The 22342-nt window shown below is 44.0% G+C and overlaps 1 protein-coding gene across 2 annotated transcripts; it reads right to left on the bottom strand.

The window, feature by feature from the left end:
* Positions 1-3382: 3382 nt before the first annotated feature.
* Positions 3383-21204, bottom strand: LOC311133826 (uncharacterized protein). Of its 2 annotated transcripts, none has more exons than XM_084167419.1 (21): positions 21163-21204; positions 20280-20355; positions 17681-19346; positions 17427-17516; positions 17227-17296; positions 15969-16042; positions 11628-11702; positions 11060-11375; positions 10744-10901; positions 10489-10589; positions 10319-10388; positions 10161-10227; positions 9891-9973; positions 9314-9434; positions 9084-9181; positions 8609-8983; positions 8344-8499; positions 6501-6563; positions 6030-6329; positions 4675-4815; positions 3383-4379 (listed from the first exon to the last, which is right to left on the bottom strand). In XM_084167419.1, exons 2-21 carry the CDS (start codon positions 20324-20326, stop codon positions 4287-4289), a joined length of 4164 nt encoding a protein of 1387 aa, XP_084023545.1. In that variant the 5' UTR covers positions 20327-20355; positions 21163-21204; the 3' UTR covers positions 3383-4286. The 2 variants fall into 2 exon arrangements, with proteins under 2 accessions (XP_084023545.1, XP_084023546.1); XM_084167420.1 differs by having other exon boundaries at positions 6030-6326.
* Between the last annotated feature and the right edge of the window lie 1138 nt (positions 21205-22342).

The raw sequence follows: 22342 nt of genomic DNA, 5'->3' as shown, positions 1-22342 counted from the left end.
TCCTACAGGCCCTAGTTTTGTTGCACCTGGACTACTGTTCAGTCGTGGGGTCAGGTGCCACAAAGAGGGCCTTAGAAAATTGCACACAAAGAGGGACTTCGGAAAATTGCAATTGGCTCAGAACAGGGCAGCACAGCTGGTCCTATGATGTACACAGAGAGCTAACAATAATAATATGCATGTCAATCTCTCCTGGCTCAAAGTGGAGGAGAAATTGACTTCATCACTACTTGTATTTGTGAGAGGTATTGACATGTTGAATGCACCGAGCTGTCTGTTTGAACTACTGGCACATAGCTCGGAAACCCATGAGGAACCAGAGGTCTCTTCACAGTCCCCAAGTCCAGAACAGACTATGGGAGGCGCACAGGTGGAGCCATGACTACATGGAACTCTATTCCACAACAAGAAAATTATGGAAGCAGTAAAATAAGATTTTAAAAAGATAAAAATACACCTTATGGAACAGAGGGGACTGTGAAGCAACACAAACATAGGCACAGACACATGCATACACACGATAACTTACGCACTATACACACACGTACACATGGATATTGTGTTGTAGATATGTGGTAGTAGAGTAGGGGCTTGAGGACACACAATGTGTTGTGGAATCTGTTATGACTGTATTGTGATGTTTTTAAAATTGTATAACTGCCTTAATTTTGCTGGACCCCAGGAAGAGTAGCTGTTGCCTTGGCAGCAACTAATGGGGATCCATAATAAATACAAATACAAATGTGTTGAGTCAGTGGAGCTTTGGTGAGGGGATAAGCAGGAACATTAGTTAATTTACACTAAGGATACAAGCAGAGACATGCGCCATAGCGGTGTGCATGCATACTTTGATGAAGGAGCACACTAATGAATTGACTTTAATGAATTGACATAAAAATACATTGTGATTTGTTGTACTGTATAACTTACACCCCAAGGACTCAAAATCGCAACATAGCTTTTTAGATTTTACACTTAATTAAAAGTGTAGTGTAATGTGTCGACATCAGAGGGGAAATGTAAACGTTTGATGCTTTTCCCTTCCTCTGTACTGCTGCAAAGAGCTATACTTGACATAGCACAAATCTCGCTATTAGATCTACAGATAGACCAGACAGAAAAACTGCTGAAACGCTCGTCTCACATCGAATTAAAATGAGTTTCCACAACTCTTTTCAAGAGTCAGGGACGAAATAGTCAGCTCCAAAAAAATGAGACTTCATATTTATAGACAAGTTTGTCATGTAAGAAAGGTTGACTTGTTTGATTCTACAAAGTGTGAATGTTGAACTGCACTTGGTGTGTATGTGAGACAGTACTTGGAATAGCAGAGGTCAGTCTTGCAGACAAAGGGGGATGAGAGAGCCATGGCAGGCCAGAGGACAGTGATTTATGACCAGCCTATGGTGGGGCAATGCTGGGATCACTCTGCAGCTGTCAGCCTCCTGACAATGCCTACCATGGTGGGTTACCCATGGAGTGTCTGTTGATCCAGCTTGGCATGACCAATCATACCTTACCACCTCTACTTCTATCCGACCACACAGGAGCGATGAGGATGCTGTTCTGCCATCAGCTCTGACATAATCAAACACTTGGCTACGTCACCATGAACAAAATGATAGAGGGATAAGAGTTGCAATTGAAAATATGTAAATTACTCAACCATAGCACTTTCCAAAAACAAATGTTGGACAGCAAGTCGCGTGATTTCAAGTTCCATGGCTTTTTTTCCTTGCCATTATTGGTGGGGTTGTTTTGTTGTGTTTGTGGTCATGCACTCGCCTTGTTTCCCTGCCAAGCCACAGAGCAGGGTTTCTAGTGAGTTGTGCTGCCTCCCTGCCTGCCCTGTATGTCTGTCTCCAGACTTATAGACTCCTCACTGTCAATGCCTCTGGTTAGAAACTGCATTAACCACTCCTTGTTGGAGCAACCTAAGAGAAAAGGAGCAGGTTGGATGGCAGACAGTAAAGTTGAGTCAAAGGTAACCTGCTGAAATCACAAAACAATGGGTTTTCCCCTGAGTGGGGAGTCATGTAATGTACAGACTCAGATACAGTAAGATGGGGTTTGCACAGTATTAAACACAAATTAAATCTTCATGGCTTTTTTTAAACCTGGAAATTCCCTTAAAATGTCATCTTTCTAGTCACAAATTTGACCATACCCAGCAAAAATATTGTTGCAGCAATATTGTGTCTGATTTTGTTTATGCCACTGGACAGATGAGTCATTTTTTGCCATTCTCGGTGCTCATATAATGATTCAGTTTCTACTGTTTAAAAGGAAAAACCAAAAACCCGTAGACACTCGGCCCTCCATGGAACGAGTTTGATATCGCTGGTTTAAACCAAGAGGGAAAAAATCCAATGACAGAAAACTACGAAGTCGGACTACCATCAGTGGGATTAAGCAGCCCCTACGTTCAGTTGTGATCCTGCTGTTCTGCTCTGCATTGACTTCCTGTGGCCCCTGGGGCTCCACCATGGTCTGGTTCCTCTTGTGAGTACACTAAATCCAGGTCATCTCCAATTATGGCGCCAAACCCACATGGGGTGGAGCCCATATTCTGACAGCTGTAGAGCAGGAATGGGGCAAACAGGGAATTATAGAAAACATACCAAATATTAGCTTAATCACCCGATTCTACACTGACCCTCTGGACTCAAGACAGGACGGTTTAGTCATCCTAACCTAAACAAAACAGAAACAAATTAGACATCATTCAGGGAGGCTAAGAGAGTTTTTGTTCCTACCTTGTAGCACCATTGCTACCGGATGATATAGGTAATACCGATGTTTAACAAAATGAACATCCTCATGATGTTCTACCTCAGCCAAACGACATCCTTTTCACATTACCTTCAACAAATCACCTAGACCAATAAACATAGAGATCATTGCACCAATTCCCTAACAATCATGTTTTATTCAAACAATGAAACACATTCCAGTTCATTGTATTATCTTAAGGGTTAACCATATAACATCATGGGAAGGTACAACACTATTCAGGTTTAGTGACAGTACACATTTCTAAAGAACACTGCTACCACCCAATGGAGAGTTGCTGAATATCATTTCTGTCTGACAGATACTAGTCTCGTAAACCCGACCCTAGGCAACAGCAGTGACTGAATAGGGTCTGGTTTCAATGACGGACTCTTTTCGCTACTTCGATAAGGGGAAACAATTTGTTCCGGGGTGGGAGTGACGTAGTTCCTCTATGCCTAACTGACGTTTGATTACGTACAGATGTGTTAAGATCGAACATTTGAAAATTGTGGGGGGCAACCCGGATGTCTAGAGAGACAGAAAGTAAATCACTGCACACATTCCTAATCTAACAGTACACACATCCTTTCACATAAATAAACCAGGCTCAAATTCTAGTTGATTTATTTTTTACTTAAAAATGTGTACACATAATACAGAGTATAAACCAAACAGGGCAAGGAATAAGTCCATATAAAAACATCTGTTAAAATAAATGACAGTGTGTAGCTGGAACCAGCTGGTGGCATACAGGGATTCTACAATGGCAGATATGGCTGCTGAGTACACATCACAATAATACTACACATCAGCCATCCACAACACATTGCAAGACAAAAAGCTACATCCCTAAAAGGATTGATTAGGAGCCAGTCAAAGCCAGCTTGATGTTTGGGGTGAGTCTGTGAAGCAGCTTAGCCTCAACACCACTGGTTCTGCCTCGCTCCTGCAGTCAGTACAGCGGAGGGATAGGGATGGGTGAACGTCTGCAGAAATACTGCAGAAACGTGGAGGCCCTAGCGGTCTCCCTACAGCTCCATGGCCTCAACAGTTGAGCTTAGCGGGCGGGCTACGGCCTGATTTCATTGCTGGTGAGTCAAAGTCCTTGTTGTACAGTGAAGTGGGGCCACAGGTACAGTAAGAGGTGAGCTCAGTCCAAAAGCTCTCCTGAGGCATTGCAGGTCCATTATGTTGACCAACACTCCCCACAGACAAACACAGGGACACGGGCAGGAGTGTGTGATCTGGGGTGCGTTAAGTAGAACAGAGCGTGGTGCAACGTTTGATTCCACGGAAACGGTGCAGTTCTGAACGACCAGTTTGTTGTGTTATGGTGACACAGGAAGATTGTGTACGGTGTGTGCTGCATTAGTTTTGGGATTTTTCGAACGGTCACATCCATATTGATCAGGCCACAACCACCACCAGGAAACATACCTCAAAGACTGTTGAAGAACGGTGAGCACAAAACGTACTGAACTGAATGCACCCCTGGAGTTCACAGGAAGAGGTCAGTCTAGCTCTTTGAAGCGTGCGAACATGGACTTGCGCACAGCTTGTTTGTAGGTGGCATGGTTCCAGACAACAGACTCCTCCTTCTTCCTCTGTGAGACAAGAGGAGGAGAGAGGAAACAACACAAAGGGTTAGAATCACCAAGAAACCCATCTGGTGGACTAGACAGAAACATTAAAATGTTATAGTCCATGCCTCTCCAACTCTGTTCCTGGAGAGCTACCCTCCTGTAGGTTTACGCTCCAACCCCAGTTGTAACTAACCTGATTCAGCGTATCAACCAGCTAATTATTAGAATCAGGTGTGCTACATTAAGGGTTGGAGTGTGAACCTACAGGACGGTAGTTCTCCAGGAACAGGGTTGGAGAGCTGAGTTAGAGACGTACCTCAACAGGTTCGGAGCCTAAGCCAGGTCTCTCGCTGCCTTTATGTATGTCCCTGGAGCCACCAGCCCAGCTATTCTGGTATTGATGTTGGTGTTTCCTTCTCTTCTGTTCTGGGGAGCCGTTGGACTCTCCGGTACTCAGCTGTGGGACAGATTACAGACATGACTACATCACTCATAATGTAAAGATGGCGCCGGAGGGGATGGCTGCCGTTTTATGGACTCTTAACCAACCGTGCGTGCTATTTTGTTAGTTTTTTCGCATCGTGTGTAACTTATTTTGTACATAATGTTGCTGCTACTGTCTCTTATGACCGAAAAGAGCTTCTGGACCTCAGAACAGCGATGACTTCATACTATTTATATTGTTGTTTTTTTTGTATTCTTTCTTAAAACTGCATTATTGGTTAAGGGCTTGTAAGTAAGCATTTCACTGTAAGGTCTACACTTGCTGTATTCGGCGCATGTGACAAATAAAATTTGATTTGATTTAAAGAACACTTATTGAACATACTTGCATTTACTTTTTAGGATCCCCATAGTCTTCCTGGGGTCCGACACGTAACGAAAAAGACATTACAGACAAAGACTACAATTTACATACATTAAAAAAACATTAACAAGTAGATATTACAGACATTTAAAATACCTGAAAGTTAACATTTAACAAGCATATTCAGGGATCAGTATCTGTCCAGTCATATCTCATTAGATGTCTTTAATGTTTTCTTGAATGTGAATGTACTTTTCGCTTGGGAAATATGAGTTGGTAATAGAGCTGGGTTATTTGGACAAAAATCCATATCGCGATAAATTGACTGAATTATCACGATGAACCATAAATTGAACGATAAATTCATAACATTAATGTGCACCAGTTACTTTTTTTTTATATAACCCTTAAAACTACTACTACTTTGAACGTTGTAGCCATCATTTGTCCAGTTAGTAATAGCCCATTCAACTTAATTTCAAACTTCACATTCCTTTAGTAAAGGCTACTTATCGTTATTATCGATATCAGTGAAATTATTATCAATATCAATTAAATGTTCTTGATAAATGGTCGGTTTCACTCATTTTGGTTTGTCGTCACCAGCTCTAGTAGGTAAGGCGTTCCATTCAATGATGGGTCTGTATTTAACTGTTGATTTGTGGCGATTTCTCCTAAGTCTGGGGGGTATCAGATGACCCAAACTCCCGTCTGGTTTGGTGATTATGTCTAAGTGCCAGTATACACTAATTGGCAACTATAATTTAGCTATTCACGACTATTGAACTGCTTTACGACTACATATCAAATGTGTATGTACATCAGATGTGCAAAAGGTGATGAAAAATCAAGCCTCCACTGACCTCTTTCTCCTGGTTCTCCAAAGCCTCCAACTCCTTCTTTGACCTCTTGATCTTCATGTGGATCTCCATGTTTTGCTTGTGAAGGTCAGAGAGCTGCTGGTGGCGCACCAGGCCATCCTTATTGGGGAACTGTCTCCTACACAGCAGGCAGGCCATCTTCTTCCAGTCTGTTAGTTTGTCCTCCTCGTCCTGGGACTGGCTCCTAGAAGCCTGAGGAGCCTCGTGCTGCACCTCCTCCTCCTCGTCACTGCCTGTAGCTGCGTAGTCTGAAGCCAGCAGGCCCAGAGAGCCAATGGACTGCTGGGTAGGGTGGAGAGAGCAGGAAGTTCGGGAACAAGGTCACCAGGGAGTGAGGAAAACAGCCCAGACATCATGGATTGGAATCAAATTCATGCGTTCTTTCCCCAGCTCACACACCACAGAACATTGTAGGCATTTGGCGGTGACCTCTCACCAATTAACCAACCTCACCTTTGAGCCCTTCCCCTCTTTCTTGGGAGGAGCCATAGGCTTCTTGAAGAGGTCGTCTCCGCCCTGTATGGGGAAACAGCAGAATCAATCAAATCATTGTAAATAAATACATACATCTAGAAGTGACTTATCAGATGTATGCAATAATTTCCTGTGTTCTTAGGAATTCAGCCTTCTCTGTGTTGATCTTCCCAACCCCCATTGTTACACCTTTGAGACGCAGTTCTGTTGTGTAGGTCTGACATCTGATTGGAGGTTAACGGTACAGTAACACTATTGGTCAACTCAGATTTTGAATCCAAACAACGCAGATGCTTGTAAAAAGGGCCTTCGAGAGCTCTCCCTCTCTCCTAGAATGCCTGTTATTGCTTTGTAACTTAAGCTTTATGCCTTGTATGCGAATCCAATCATTTTACAAAGTAAGATTGTATTTAGAATTCCATTCAGACATTTCTTCATTGCCTATTACTGTAACTCAACTATGGTGTTCTTGCATATTGCTAAATAATCTTTATGGAGTCAGACAATTCATTAAAATGGGCTAAATGCATATTCTTATTACGAGGCGCATGTGAGGTATACTACATGACCAAGAGTATACGGCCATCTCATTCCAAAATACTGGGCATTAATATGGAGTTGTTCCCCCCTTTTGCTGCTATAACAGCCGCCACTCTTCTAGGAAGGCTTTCCACTAGATGTTGGAACATTGCTGCAGGGACTTGCTTCCATTCAGCCACAAGAGCATTAGTGAGGTCGGGCACTGATGTTGGGCAATTAGGCCTGGCTCGCAGTCTGCGTTCCAATTCATCCCAAAGGTGTTCGATGGGGTTGAGGTCAGGGCTCTGCGCAGGCCAGTCAAGTTCTTCCACATCGATCTCGACAAACCATTTCTGTATGGATCTCGCTTTGTGTACGGGGGCATTGTCATGCTGAAACAGAAAAGGGCCTTCCCCAAACTGTTGCCACAAAGTTGGAAGCACAGAATTGTCTAAAATGTCATTGCACGCTGTAGCGTTAAGATTTCCCTTCAGTGGAACTAAGGGGCCCAGTCTGAACCATGAAAACAGCCCCAAATCATTACTCTCCTGGCATCCGCCAAATCCCGATTCGTCCATCAGACCACCAGATGTTGAAGCATGATTCATCACTCCAGAGAACGCATTTCCACTGCTCCAGAGTCCAATGGCGGTGAGCTTTACACCACTCCAGCCGATGCTTGGCATTGCGCATGGTGATCTTAGGCTTGTGTGTGGCTGCTCGGCCATGGAAACCCATTTCATGAAGCTCCCGACAAACAGTTATTGTTCTGACGTTGCTTCCAGAGGCAGTTTGGAACTCGGTAGTGAGTGTTGCAACCGAGGACAGACGATTTTTACGTGCTGCACGCTTCAGCACTCGGTGGTTCCGTTCTGTGAGCTTGTGTGGCCTACCACTTCGCGGATGAGCCGTTGTTGCTCCTAGACGTTTCCACTTCACATTACAGCACTTGCCCAGTTGACCGGGGCAGCTCTAGCAGGGCAGAAATTTGACGAACTGACTTGTGGAAAGGTGACATCCTATGATGGTTCCACGTTGAAAGTCACTGAGCTCTTCAGTAAGGCCATTCTACTGCCAATGTTTGTCTATGGAGATTGCATGGCTGTGTGCTCGATTTTATACACCTGTCAGCAACGGGTATGACTGAAATAGCCGAATCCACTAATTTGAAGGGGTGTCCACACACTTTTGTATATATAGTGTATATATAAAATGCTGTATATACATGCCAAATATTACTGCCCACTACACATGTAGAGTGAAAATAAACAAAGCAAATGCATTTGCAAGTCTCTCCACCCACCTTCCTCTCGAAGATGGCAAAGGCTGCATCAGCTGCTTTGGAGGTCTTCCTGTCATCCAGCCCGCCCCCGGAGGTCTTCAGTACGGGGGACGGGGAACGGACGCTGTCCTTCTGACGGTTCTGGATCTTAGCCCAGCGCTCCATATCCTTCATGACCTGAGACAGACACATATGTATTAACCATCTATGAAGTGGTGTATTTGGGCAAGAGGGTTGTTCCTATAGCTTCATTGTACATGAGTGTAATGTGGTAATGTGGGTTTACCTTGGAGGCAGCTAGGCTCCTGGGTTTCTCCTCTTTCTCTCCTGGTTTGTCTTTGTCTTTCTTGTCAAGGCTGTGAGGGGCAGTGTCCTCCTCCTCTCTCTTCTCAGGGGAAGGGTTGGGCATGGGGTTCAAGGCAGGAGTAGGGTTTAGGACCCGGGGAGGGTCGACGTGAGGGGTTGGCTCTGGTTTCTTCATGTCCAGTGGAGCGTCTGCTACTGGATTGGCCAGAATGGCCTGTACGTCAGGTGCCATGGCAACACTAGACTGGGCCATGGGGGGCTGGGTGTCTGCAGAGTGTCCTCCGGGCACGGGGATGTACGTCTTAGACACACCGTCCCAGTAAAGGTACTGCTGGGACTGGGCATTGTAGAAATACTGCACAAACAGACACAGGACATGAAGCACAGATACACAAAGATAATGATTTCAAGAGCATGTATCAGATCATATATGAGCTGCTGTGTAGCACACTTACCCTAGAGGCAGGGTCATAGTACAAGGTAGTTTGGGGATCGTAGTAGAACCCAGAAGTGGCATCATACAGGTAGTTAGTCATGTCAGGAGATTCAGTAGCTAGAGAAATGAGAAGGTCAGTTATTGCAAGAGTATGACAAGATGAGACTGATAAAATGCCTGTCTATTCGCATTCTTTCCACTGCTGCATTTCCCCTGATGTCTGAGAGGGGCATTATTGCTTGGCCTTACCATAGCTGTAGCCATCAGTGGCATGGTCTCCTGTAGCTGCCATTACTCCTGCAGAGGAGACCTGGGGGTCCAGAGCCTGTTGGTAGGGATCAACTAGTGGAGGTTCACCATAGCCACCTCCCTGGGATGTGGGAGAGGGAAGCATTGGTTACCTGGGCATTTCACACTGACACTCACTCACGCATTTCCTCTGTTTAAACTGTCAATCATTATCAATGCTTCAAGTATGTACAGGATACACATGGTATACATCGTCCAACGAAATGCTTACTTGCAGGTTCCTTCTTGACAATGCAACAACAATAAGAAATAATACAAGATAAGAATACGAACATGAAGTAAATGGCTCAGTATAATAGAATAAACATATTAGCATAAGTATAATACAGGAAGGCAACAATTTATAGTCAAATATTGACACGTGTTTTCGGGAGTTATTATTGCTAAATACTGCACAATTTAAAGACGAAGAGTCTGGTAGCAGCAGTTGTGATGTGTGTGTAGCATGAATGGATGTGTGTGAGTGTCTTTCCTTTTGAATAAAGTGGTTTATAATAGTCTGATGGTGGTATCTCACCTGAGCCATGCTGGAATTCAAGTGAGAGACAGATGAATGGGAGTGAGGGATGTCTGAGCTCATCGATCCACCCATATGGTCTCCTAGGTAAAAAATGATAAAATGTATTCTTCCTCGTCATTTTTACCCAACATTACCTGATGATTGAAGCATGTTGAGCTGAAAGATACACAAAACCAGACCACGACAAAATGTGTCGTCTCTTCATGTACAAATCCTCAGGCAGAATAGTGTTTGAATGTGGATACTGACTGAGGAGAGAGGACTCACCTTGCATGTTAGGTGGGGGGGCTCCTGGTGGCTGCTTGTGGGGTTGGGATGAATAGTACTGCTGCGGCTGGAATTAAAGCACAAAACAACACGTTACGTTTTCTAACCAACACACTAACTAACTCAAAACCCAAAATGAGACCAAACCCCTAACTTACCTCCATCATACTGGCCTCAGGTGGGTAACCCAGGAGAGAAGTGTTGGATTTATCAAACTCTCTTCTGTAGCTAGCAGCAGAAAAGACCATCAAATCCTCAGTAGTGCAAAACATCACACGTTTCAGCGTAAGAACAGTGGTTACATGATATAACATGCTATAAGACTCACTTTTGATTCTTCAGAGGCTTGGCGACCTCAGCGTAAACCCGGACCCCGTCGATAGAGAGAGGCCTGGGCTTGGTGAGCAGGTCAACTAGACGGGTCACTTGCTAGGATGGAAAAAGGCCACGTCATGACATCCATTAAGCAGGGTACAACTCTCAGACATTCATCCATTTCAAATCCACATATCAGGTGGAAATGGGAGTGTGATAAACCATGAAAAAACAGCTTAATTGACATGTTATGGCAGCTATGTGATACCTCATGAGAGTCCATGTCAATGAAGCAGAAGCATTTGGTACCCGGGGGTTTGCCTCTAACCAAACGGACGTTCCTCTCGTCCAGGTAGGCAAAGGGGTCTAAGGCTTTTAGGATGGTCTCCACTGTCGTGGTGGGCTTCACATTCTTTATGATCATGGCTGTAGGGCAACAGAGGGGAGAACAAGCATACTGATCTATAAACTTGGAGCTATAATACCACATCAAAGTTTTAACAGTTATCCATAGAGACAAACACATGTATTATTATCCAGTCACACCTCAAACCAACTACTACAATATTGCCCAGCTCACTCACTCTTGCTCTCCTTAAAGATGGGGTCCATCTGATGAGGGCCGGGGCCTTGGCGAGGGGGGTTGCGGCTGGCCCAGGACTCTGCCTGCTGCTCAGCCTCTTGCCGTCTGAGCTGCTGGTCCACCTGCTGCTGCCAGGCCTCTGGGGTGAGGTCTGAGCTTCGCTGCCACGAACCCTGCTGGGACAGGGGGTCCACTGGGGACTTGGCCTGGGAGCCATTCTGGTCTTGGTGGTCGCTCTTGGCCTTGTTGACCAGGAGCTGGCCTGGGCTTGGCAGCAGGGGTTCCTGGGCCGGAGGGCCTGCCTTGTGGCCTGGTTCCTAACGCAGCGAGAGAAGGCACATCAATTACTTAGTGGTGGTTGTCTCAACAACCTATGGCTTTAAAAAAAATAAAGAATACAGGCAAAACATATCTCCCACGCATACAAATCTTGGGGTAAATAATACCAAGCATAAAAATACCTATGCTACTAGCATTCTAAAAACAAGACAAGGTCTATGGACCAAGGTAAAGGGAATAAATCACTACCATCCACAACAGGCCCTTCCTGTGTGACATACAACACTTACTTGAGCTTCCTTGACACTTCTGTCCGGCTGGACGTATCTCATTAGAGCCGTTTTAGTGCCAACCTTCAGCGATCCCTGAAAAACAGGAAGAGAGTGCACTAGATCCAAACTGAGGAATCTGCTTCCCTGCCAACCAAGTGACTCACAATTCTAAATGTTCCAAGAGAACAGACTCCCATCATGCACTGTGGCAGGTTTAGTCCTCCTCAGTGGAGAGGGTAATAGGACAAACATTATAGTTCTGACAGAAATACGGAAGCCATATCGACCAATATCTTCCAAAGAATTTCCTCCATGCAATTGCATTACTGTTTGCCAGGAGGAAACGCAACCTTTTCTTATGTGCAGTACTACCAAAAGCACTTTGGGGAGGAGATTATGAATTTCATATTACTGGTCTTCCTAGATACATTTACAAATCTATTATTCTTTGATTGTGTAGGAGTCAAATTTGTACATTTAAAATCTGTACTTCAAAAATGTGAAATTCAATAGACCATTGTGTTGGCAGTGCACTGTAAATGTGTGACACTTATTTGCCTCAAGGCATGACTGTGCTGGATCAGACATGCAAGCTGTTGGTTTATAGACAAAAAAATCTCAGGTTTAACTAGTCATGGTCAAAAGTTTTGAGAATGACACAGTATTGGTCTTCACAAAGTTTGCTGCTTCAGTGTTTTTAGATATTTTTGTCAGATGTTACTATGGTATACTGAAGTATAATTACAAGCATTCCATAAGTGTCAAAGGCTTTTATTGACAATTACATTAAGTTTATGCAAAGAGCCAATATTTGCAGTGTTGACCCTTCTTTTTCAAGACCTCTGCAATCCGCCATGGCATGCTGTCAATTAACTTCTGGGCCACATCCTGAGTGATGGCAGCCCATTCTTGCATAATCAATGCTTGGAGTTTGTCAGAATTTGTGGGTTTTTGTTTGTCCACCAGCCTCTTTATGATTGACCACAAGTACTCAATGGGATTAAGGTCTGGGGAGTTTCCTGGCCATGGACCCAAAATGTCGATGTTTTGTTCCCCGAGCCACTTAGTTATCACTTCTGCCTTATGGCAAGGTGCTCCATCATGCTGGAAAAGGCATTGTTCGTCACCAAACTGTTCTTGGATGATTGGGAGAAGTTGCTCTCGGAGGACGTGTTGGTACCATTCTTTATTCATGGCTGTGTTCTTAGGCAAAATTGTGAGTGAGCGCACTCCCTTTGCTGAGAAGCAACCCCACACATGAATGGTCTCAGGATGCTTTACTGTTGGCATGACACAGGACTGATGGTAGCGCTCACCTTGTCTTCTCCAGACAAGCTTTTTTCCGGATGCCCCAAACAAATCGGAAAGGGGATTCATCAGAGAAAATGACTTTACCACAGTCCTCGCTGCCCTTCTTGACAGCAGGCCATCCTCCAAAAGTCTTTGCCTCACTATGCGTGCAGATGCACTCACACCTGCCTGCTGCCATTCCTGAGCAAGCACTGCACTGGTGGTGCCCCGATCCCACAGCTGAATCAACTTTAGGAGACGGTCCTGGCGCTTGCTGGACTTTCTTGGGCGCCCTGAAGCCTTCTTCACAACAATTGAATCTCTTTCCTTGAAGTTCTTGATGATCCGATAAATGGTTGATTTAGGTGCAATCTTACTAGCAGCAATATCTTTGCCTGTGAAGCCCTTTTTGTGCAAAGCAATGATGACGGCACGTTTCCTTGCAGGTAACCATGGTTAACAGAGATTTAACAATGATTTCAAGCACCACCCTCCTTTTAGAGCTTCCAGTCTGTTATTCTAACTCAATCAGCATGACAGAGTGATCTCCAGCCTTGTCAACACTCTCACCTGTGTTAACGAGAGAATCACTGACATGATGTCAGCTGGTCCTTTTGTGGCAGGGCTGAAATGCAGTGGAAATGTTTTTGGGGGATCAAGTTCATTTTCATGGCAAAGAGGGACTTTGCAATTAATCTGATCACTCTTCATAACATTCTGGAATATATGCAAATTGCCATCATAAAAACTGAGGCAGCAGACTTTGTGAAAATGAATGTGTCATTCTCAACTTTTGACCACGACATTCGGAAAGTATTCAGACCCCTTGACTTTTTCCACATTGTTATGTTACAGCCTTATTCTAAAATTGATTACATTTACACACAACACCCCATAATGACAAAGCAAAAACAGGTTTTTAGAAACTGAAATTTCACATTTACATAAGTAAATCAGACCCTTTACTTAGTACTTTTTTGAAGCACCTTTGGCAGCGATTACAGCCTCAAGTCTTCGTGGATATGACGCTACAAGCTAGGCACACCTGTATTTGGGGAGTTTCTCCCATTCTTCTCTGCAGATCCTCTCAAGCTCTGTTTTCGCTTTGTCATTATGGGGTATTGTGTGTAGATTGATGTGGGAAAACATATTTAATCCATTTTAGAATAAGTCTGTAACATAACAAAATGTGGAAAAAGTCAAGGGGTCTGAATACTTTCCGAATGCACTGCAAGTACATCTAAAATGGTGAGTGGCAGTTATATCTACAATAACCCCCACTTGCCGAGACAAGTATACTTTAAACGTTTTCTGTTGTTGATGGGTAAAAAGATAAAGCCGAATGGATTACATTTTTTTATAGAGGGAACGCATGCCTTTAAAATCTCATGTAACCAAATGATTTTTACAAAATCCAAAACCATTCTACCAACCAGCTACCCAATTAGTAAATTAACATAGAGGACAGATCAAAGGAACATGTAACACCTGTTACTGATTCTGCATCGTTCCAGCCTTTATCAGAGCCAGATATAGCTCTGGCCTTGATGATCATCTGTTGCTTAACATTGTAGTGAGTCACAAATTCTTCAATATGGTGCGCCATGACTCCTTCAATATGGGTACCAGATTCGGCCAACATGGTTGGAAGAATATCAGTTATACTATACTGGTGGCGTGCACCACTGACATTGACCTGTGCTACCATGGCTAAAAACCAACCACTGCAGGCTTCTGATACTCTAAATGAACCTATACCAATGTGACCAAAAGGAAGGCCTCACAGCCACCAAAAGGAAAAAGTGAGCAAAGAACTGTGGTCAAGAGAAAAGACTCCTCAAGTGTCAAGTGAATGGGTGTCGAGCAGATTTATACTTGTATTTCGCAGGCAAGAGTGGATGTGATGTGGAGGACGCATTTAGGCATGGAGTCTATCCATTCAGCACTGCGAAATAATACCATGGTTGCTGCACAGCTCTCTATGTGTAGAGAAAGATGAATGGAATAGAACATTACTGTCCACTTGTTGAGAACAAGGAATGAGCAAAACCCCCAACAAACAGTCAGAGTATTCTAGAATGTAGTACCCCAGAGTAATTGGGGTAAAGTTGGGCTTGTAGATAGCCAAAGGTTAAGGCAAGATATTGCCAAAAAGGCATAAGTCAACGGGACACAGCAATCAGAAGCATAAAGAGATCAACTTTCCAATATTGCCACCAAAGGACTGATAAAAGGAAAATGGCTTTCACCAAAATTAAAAGCAACTCTCGTATGTTAAAGTTCTGTGCAAAGATGAGAAAGAACGGAACAAACCCTAAGATGGACTTGAATGCTATCTCAGAAATGGCTGCCTTACTCACCTTGACATTGCCATCTAACAATGAACAGAGATATCACTAAAGAAAACCAATCCAACTAAGGACTTCGATGGACAGAGGATCAAGAATGCAGGAACCAGACACATTATGTACTATGCCCATGGGCTTAGACATACACTGAGTGCGCAAAACATTAAGAACACCTTCCTAATATTGAGCGGCACCCTCCACCTTTGCCCTCAGAACAGCCTTATTTGTCTTGCCCATTCACCCTCAATGGCACACATACACAATCCATGTCTCAAGGCTTAAAAATCCTTCTTTAACCTGTCTCCTCCCCTTCATCTACACTGATTGAAGTGGATTTAAAAAGTGACATCAATAACGGTTCATAACTTTCACCTGGATTCACCTGGTCAGTCTGTCATGGAAAGAGCAGGTGTTCTTAATGTTTTGTACCCTCAGTGTACAATGCACCAGATGCACGCCTCCTCGACCTAGTATTATTAAAATATTATGCAAAGTCTAATTTTTGCCCAAAAGCTATTCTCAGCATCCCTGAACCTACACCAACAGGGTAAATTCACACACACCCACACGTAGGGAGTAACTACGACAAATTACCCAAACAATAACCAACCCTGCTCCCACCTCTCCCTCCCCTAAACCCCTTATAAAATGCCAGCCCCCCAGCCCAAGCCTTCTTCCTGCCCGAAGGCACAGTCGACGTAGAGAGACGAGGATGGGCCACCTGGTTGGATTCCATGAAGTGGACTGCATCCTCGAGGTTTAAAAACTCCACATAGGCCGTATCGTAGCTGTAACCTGGGGACAGCATTTGAAATACAGATGGGTTTGAGTTAGTCAATGCCAGTAAGGACAGCAGTTCAAGAGCACATCACGAAAGGAGATCACATTCAGCATATTTGTGGTGATGTTGTTGCATTTCGATGACTACATTGGGGGGGGAGAACATTGTCCTAATTATTCATGTTTTGACATGCATGTCAATGTCTCCACTGCCACTAATACAGCACCTTTGCAGAATATGCATTTTTGTAATTTATCTTGTATTTGAGTTGGCAATGTTGTCCTTATTTAATGCTAGTACCAACATATTTTCCTGATCCAACTATGGACTGAATGTTGTCTCTAAACAAGTATGCCAACTACAGCTTAATTTCCCTAAAAAAGGTAAGTTCCTACAAGCATAGCATAAAGGTATGACCTATGTGCTACTAAGGCATAGGCGTACGGTGTATGAAAGAAACTATTTCACATGAAATATAGGCTATGCCATTGATGGATTGTCTTGCTGACATATCAAAACTTTGTCACTGAGAAACATGGTATTGTAGCGTCTCAGGGATCTGAAATGTAACACTTTACATTGCATGAGCACAGCCCTTTTCAACTGAACACAGTTTAAACTAATCTTGCAGCATTTATGAATGTGATGTTCTTTGGTATGCATATGAATAAACAGTTGGGAGTAGATGGCTGAAGCTGTCTTACAATCAAACTGTCGGTCTAAGCTGAATGACGAGAAACGCAACACCAAGAACCTGAAGCCTCAGCAAAGCACTTAGAGTTGTCTGTAATACAGGCTTGCTGCCTATATTCGTATGTAATCAATGAGTTATTTGTTTAAAAAAAAAATAGGAACTTGTGTATAATGAAATAAATGGTGTGAACGCAAGAAATGCTTGTCACATGAACTGTGGTGACAGATAGTCACTGTCAAAGGCTGCTTCGTTGAGGATGAAAGCTTCTACAAAAATGTTTTGAAAGTGTTCCTACATCGTCAGGAATGAAAAACGCTAATGGATAAATACTAAGAAAACTTGGCTGTTGAACTGATGAGCGATTGCATCAAGATCGAGAACATCGGAGGCAACAAAGACACTTTGAAAATAATATGAGCGTATGATTCGAATAGCGAAACAATTCGTAGGAGATTCGAGATATAGTTCGATTTGAGAATGTCCACACAGGGACTTTTGTCTCACCTGGCACAACATTCTTTATCTTCATGCCCTGCATTGGGACACCATCACGGACTGCAAAGGCACCAAGAATCTGCAAGAGTGAAATATTGTTAGGGTTTAACCTTTAAAAAACACACCTATAGGTCTATAAACTGCCATCTTACTAGATGATTTTACGCAATCAGAAAAGTCAACAGCAAAATGTCTGTTTTGATTCCTACCTGCTCCATTGTGGCCGTCTTAGGAATTCCAGTGATGCAAATTGTATGAGTAACCTTGTCCTTCACAGTCGCACTCCTGTAATCCTGATCCTTTGGTTGACAGTTCAGATTTAAATAACAGGTTAAAGCAATTGAAAAATCACAAATGAAAAAGGGGAACACTCAACCAACAGATGTACAAGACAATTAGTATGGAATTTGATTTAGATTAATCAACAACAACAAAAAATGGTCTATACATTTGCTTAACTAACCTGGGAACCAGAGTCATTGAATTTGGGAGTCTGGACTGGTTTGGATTCCTTTGGAACTTCATCAGGTCCTTGCAGCGCCTCAGGTTTGTAGTGAAAGACTCTCCCTGGGCCTGTTCTGTAATCAATGTCCCTGTAGTCCTGGTCTTTGCCTTGGAAGTCTGGCCCTGGAACCAGCTTAACCCTCTCTGGGCCTTGTTCAAGCAATGCATCCTTCGGCCCTTTGAAACTAGTGTTATTGTTTGGCCCCTGGCCAAGTGGAGTTGGTAGAGTCTTCTCTAGGAGATATGGGGGCATGTCCATCTCTAATAGGTATGGGGGTCTGTCACCTCGATTTGGTGCATTTTGATTCTGCTTGGGATCTCTGTCTCCAGGCCAGCGCTGGCAGTTATTCTCTCTGTTCGGGGTGTTCGGCAGGAGCCCAGGACCCATGGGTGGAAAGGGAGGATACTGGGGACCTCTAAGGCCAAAGGGTGGCAAATCGTTGACAGGAAAATCTGTGGGGGGCTTTTTATCCCAGTTCTGGAAACCTGGAGCTTCTCTGTCGTTGCGAGGGAAGCCAAAGGGAGGCCCATCCTTTTTCCCTGGGAATTCTGTGGATGATCTGTCTCTTTCTTTAAAGATTGGCGGCTCTCCAAGAAGACCGCCCCCTCTGGACATTGGAGGGAATCGCTGTCCCTGCACATCTAAGGTGAAAGGAGGAAGACCTCTGATCATTGGAGAAGGAAGAGTGTCCTTCATTTTTCGGTTCTTCCACTCCTCTGCAAGTGACACCTCTTCCATTTCTGGGAATTCACTATCTCTAAGGGTGCCTTCTGAATCTTTACCCATAAACTTGGGTCTGTTTGGGCCACCAAGATCTGGAGGGCAACCAGGACTTCCCCTGACATCCATTGGTGCACCTTCACTGTCGCCAAATCTTACAGGAGATCTGTCCCTTCCTCTGAATTCAGCCGGGGGTCCAACACGGTTTCTGAAGTCCATTTCAGACTCAAATCTTCCCCTTGGATTCAACGGCGAAGCACCCCTCCTGTCGAAGTCCTTCATTCCCCTGTCCCGGTCCCGTGGAGGCATGTCCATATTAAACCCATCAATGTCATCCATGCCCATCGGGGGCCTGTCCATTGGAGGCCTGTCTCTATCACGCATGTCTCGGAACCCCTCATTTCTACCCATAGGCTCATTGGAAAATCCTCCTCGCCTTCCATCCATTTTGGGATTGTTGAAACCTGGCATATCCTTGCGGAACATCTCCCCGTCTCTCATATCCATAAATCTGTCATTTGGCTCTCGTAGATCTCGTGGTGGCATGCCTCTCCCTCCCATGCCTGGGCCTGGCCCCTTGAAACCACCACTAGCTGCTGCATTTAGCAGCTTGTCTCTGATTACCATTTCATACTGCCTTCGGAGGCCGAAGTCTGATTCCTCTCCAGGTCTCCCCAGGAAATCCCTGGGTGATTCTCCTCTCCCTCGTATGTCAAGTGGTTCCATATCATGGCCCCTCATATCAGACGGCCCCCTCATATCAGGTGGACAATCCATCCTCCTCATGTCCATAGGAGACCCCCGATCCTGTGGGCCCCTGGGACCCATGTTCATCCCATTTCTACCCCTGAAATCGGGCATAGCTCCACCTCGGTCCCCAAACATCTTTCCACGATTGCCAGCACTGGAATAAAAATCTGAATTAATTCATTGGTCTTTAACCACTAACCACGTGTCCATCCACAGTTTTTATGCGAGAAAAGTAATACCATATAAAAAATATCCCCACAGCTGTGATGGAAACAGAGAGTTTTGGTACAATTGTATAAATGCCGACAGATAATTTGCTTGCTTGGTAAAATGAATTATGCGAGAAATGGCCGTGATATAATAAGCATCATATCGAAGTAAACTTGGAGTCACGTGATGATATGGTGTGTGGTCCTCCCACTACGACTCAGGAAAACATGCAGTTTATTAGGCTACAGATGAAATAAGTTTTATGAACTTCACAGGGCGGTTAAAGTGCACGGTGATGAGCTTGATGCTCCATTCCATTAAATATAGAGGGTCTTATTCTGGTGACATGATGATCCATGCTTGACAAATAAATATTCTCACTGTTATCCATATTAATCTCGTGTAGACTAGCCTACCCGCACTGTATCTGGGAGCTGTTGGCTAGAGCGCACATGCCAAGACCAGAGTAGGCACATTTGTCGTTTTTTTGAGAAACTATCGGTAGAGTTGAAAATGAGATTAAAACACATTGAACTTTCGATTTTTATTCGGTACTTGAAAACTAAAAAAAAAACTAAAAAAAGTACATTGTGTGCACTAAATCCTCAAGCACTGATTTTTATCCGCAAGAAGTCAGTTTGGTGGAAACACACCACTGGTGGGAAAATACACATTTTCTTTATGCGGATTTTAGAATATTTGCATGAAAATCTGTCGCCAATTGGATGGAAACCTAGCTACTGACAAACATTTTGAATTGAGCACCTCTTTCAAATCAAGTAACCAATGAAAATAACTTTCAACTTTAGTGTTTATCATCTTGTATCAATATAAGAACATAGCTCTGTGGATACTGCCATTGCCACTGTCTGCTTACCGAAAGGGTGGTCCCCCTTGTGGTCCTCTCCTGGGTCCGTCCCACATATTTTTCCAAAATCCAATCACCAATTTATCTGACAGAGTAAAAAGTTGTCATGTTAAATTCCAAACAATAGCTTGAATCCAATGCAGTGTTTCCTTCAGTATACAAATAAACTACAGGGGCTTGATAAACATCTATAATTAGCTAATTTAAGGAAACAAATAACTACCAGTTTACCTTTTACAAAGGAAGATGGTATTGACACCATAGTCGGTATCAACAATGTTTAGCATCGCATGTTGTGCCAATGAATGGGTTAGCTAGCTAGCAATAGTTAGGACTAACAATTGTGAGTTAGCTAGCTAAATTAAGCTAGCTAGCTAGCTAGATAACGTTAGTTACTTACACTCAATATTTCATCCACAATGTGGTTCAGTAGAAGATAGCTAACTATCTAGCTGTCAGGTATTTTGATAAACAATCAAGGTACGCTCTGGCGTGCGTTGCAACGCCAGATAAGCTAATGACGACGTTTCAGTTAGCTAGCCGTGCTGGCGACCTTTTCTAACTAGCTAAAGTCAGAGATACTGTGTATAATGACCAGATAGTCTTGTCCCATAGGCGGGAATACAGGCCAGGCGGTCTGCTCAACGTGGACAGATTTTCACGGGAGTAAACCCTCTCCCTTCGCCTCTTCCTCTCTGCTAACGTTAGCTAGCTAGCTGCCTCCGGATTTGTTTTCAAGCCACTAACCTTAGCGAGCTAATATCCTGGCAGGTAAGCGTCTGTTTTCAAAGTGTACGCGAGATAATATTTTTATTTGATGCTAGAGGTTGATATGAATGGTACATAACCATATTTAATCAATTTCTAAGTATTTATAATAGGGGAGACTCACCTTAAATCTCTTCTTAGATCTTCAATAAATCGGGAAGAAAATTGAGACCGGAAGTTTTAAAGAACAGTGATATCCGGGGAGGGGTAAAGTTTTGGTGGGAATTGTAGTCCTCTGGCAATGTCAACTACAATCTCCACTGAGACAATAGGCTTGTTTGACATTGCAGCCTGACTGATCTAAAAATCAGCTTGCATCATAAATAAAGACTCATTATTATTTGTAGGTCAGTCAGTCACAATTTACCCATGATACAACACGGTTCTATATCGTGGAGCTCTGCTCCTATTGGTTTACCCACTGCCCTAAGGTAGCATCAGCCTGAGACAAAATTATGCACACACCTGCAGCCAATAGGAGTACAGGTGTCCCTATAAGAGGGGATGCCTCCCCTCAATCAGCCTCCCTTTATCTTCAGCGACTGGACTAGACTGAAGAAGCCAAGAAGAGACGAAGAGAAGACTCAGGACGAAGAAAACGCAGTCGATTTTCCAGATCATCGACGTCGTCCTACAATGAGCACACCAAGCTTATCCACAGGGTAAGTATTTAACAAAGCTATTTTCAGAGCTCAATGTCGCTGTTCCCCTTGGTGGCTGTCGACCCCCCCCACCCCCGACTTATGTTTTGTTGGTTGAGGGACACAGCACGCCAGGGACGGCCTCATTAATCCCCCACTATGCGCCAGCTGCGTCCTCCTTTTTTGAAGGAGAGGAAGCACCGTTGGGCATTTTTAGGGAGGATATTCCTCTTGAGGATGTGCTATCAGTGTTAGCCTCAGCTTCTGAGGCATCATCTGAAGGCGCTGACTCAGGAGATGACAGGGCTATTGTGGAAGAAATGAATATTCTATTGGAACAATTCATTACACTGACCCAGATTTTTAACACCCCTTTTCCCTCAGGAAAGTGTGAGGTCATTTACATCCCTGGATGATGACGCCACAACCTCTCTGTGCTCTGAATTTTCAGGTCTCATTGAGTGGGCTGCTAAACAGCGGGAGATTAAGCTGCCCTCCAACCCGGAAGTGGACATGATGGAGGGCGGCCGTTACTCTCGCTACAGCTTGGCGTCAGACGGCGGCCTCCAGCAGCAAGGGAGTGGGCCTCGCCCCCCCTCCTGCAGCGCCAGAGGTGCTGACCATTCCGCCGGCGAGAGAGGTCATTAAAGCGTCATCCTGGCA

This window comes from Coregonus lavaretus, assembly GCF_964263955.1.
Source record: "Coregonus lavaretus genome assembly, chromosome: 8".
Lineage (NCBI taxonomy): Eukaryota > Metazoa > Chordata > Actinopteri > Salmoniformes > Salmonidae > Coregonus > Coregonus lavaretus.
Note: the sequence above shows the minus strand (reverse complement) of the source record. Positions and strands in the feature narration are given on the sequence as shown.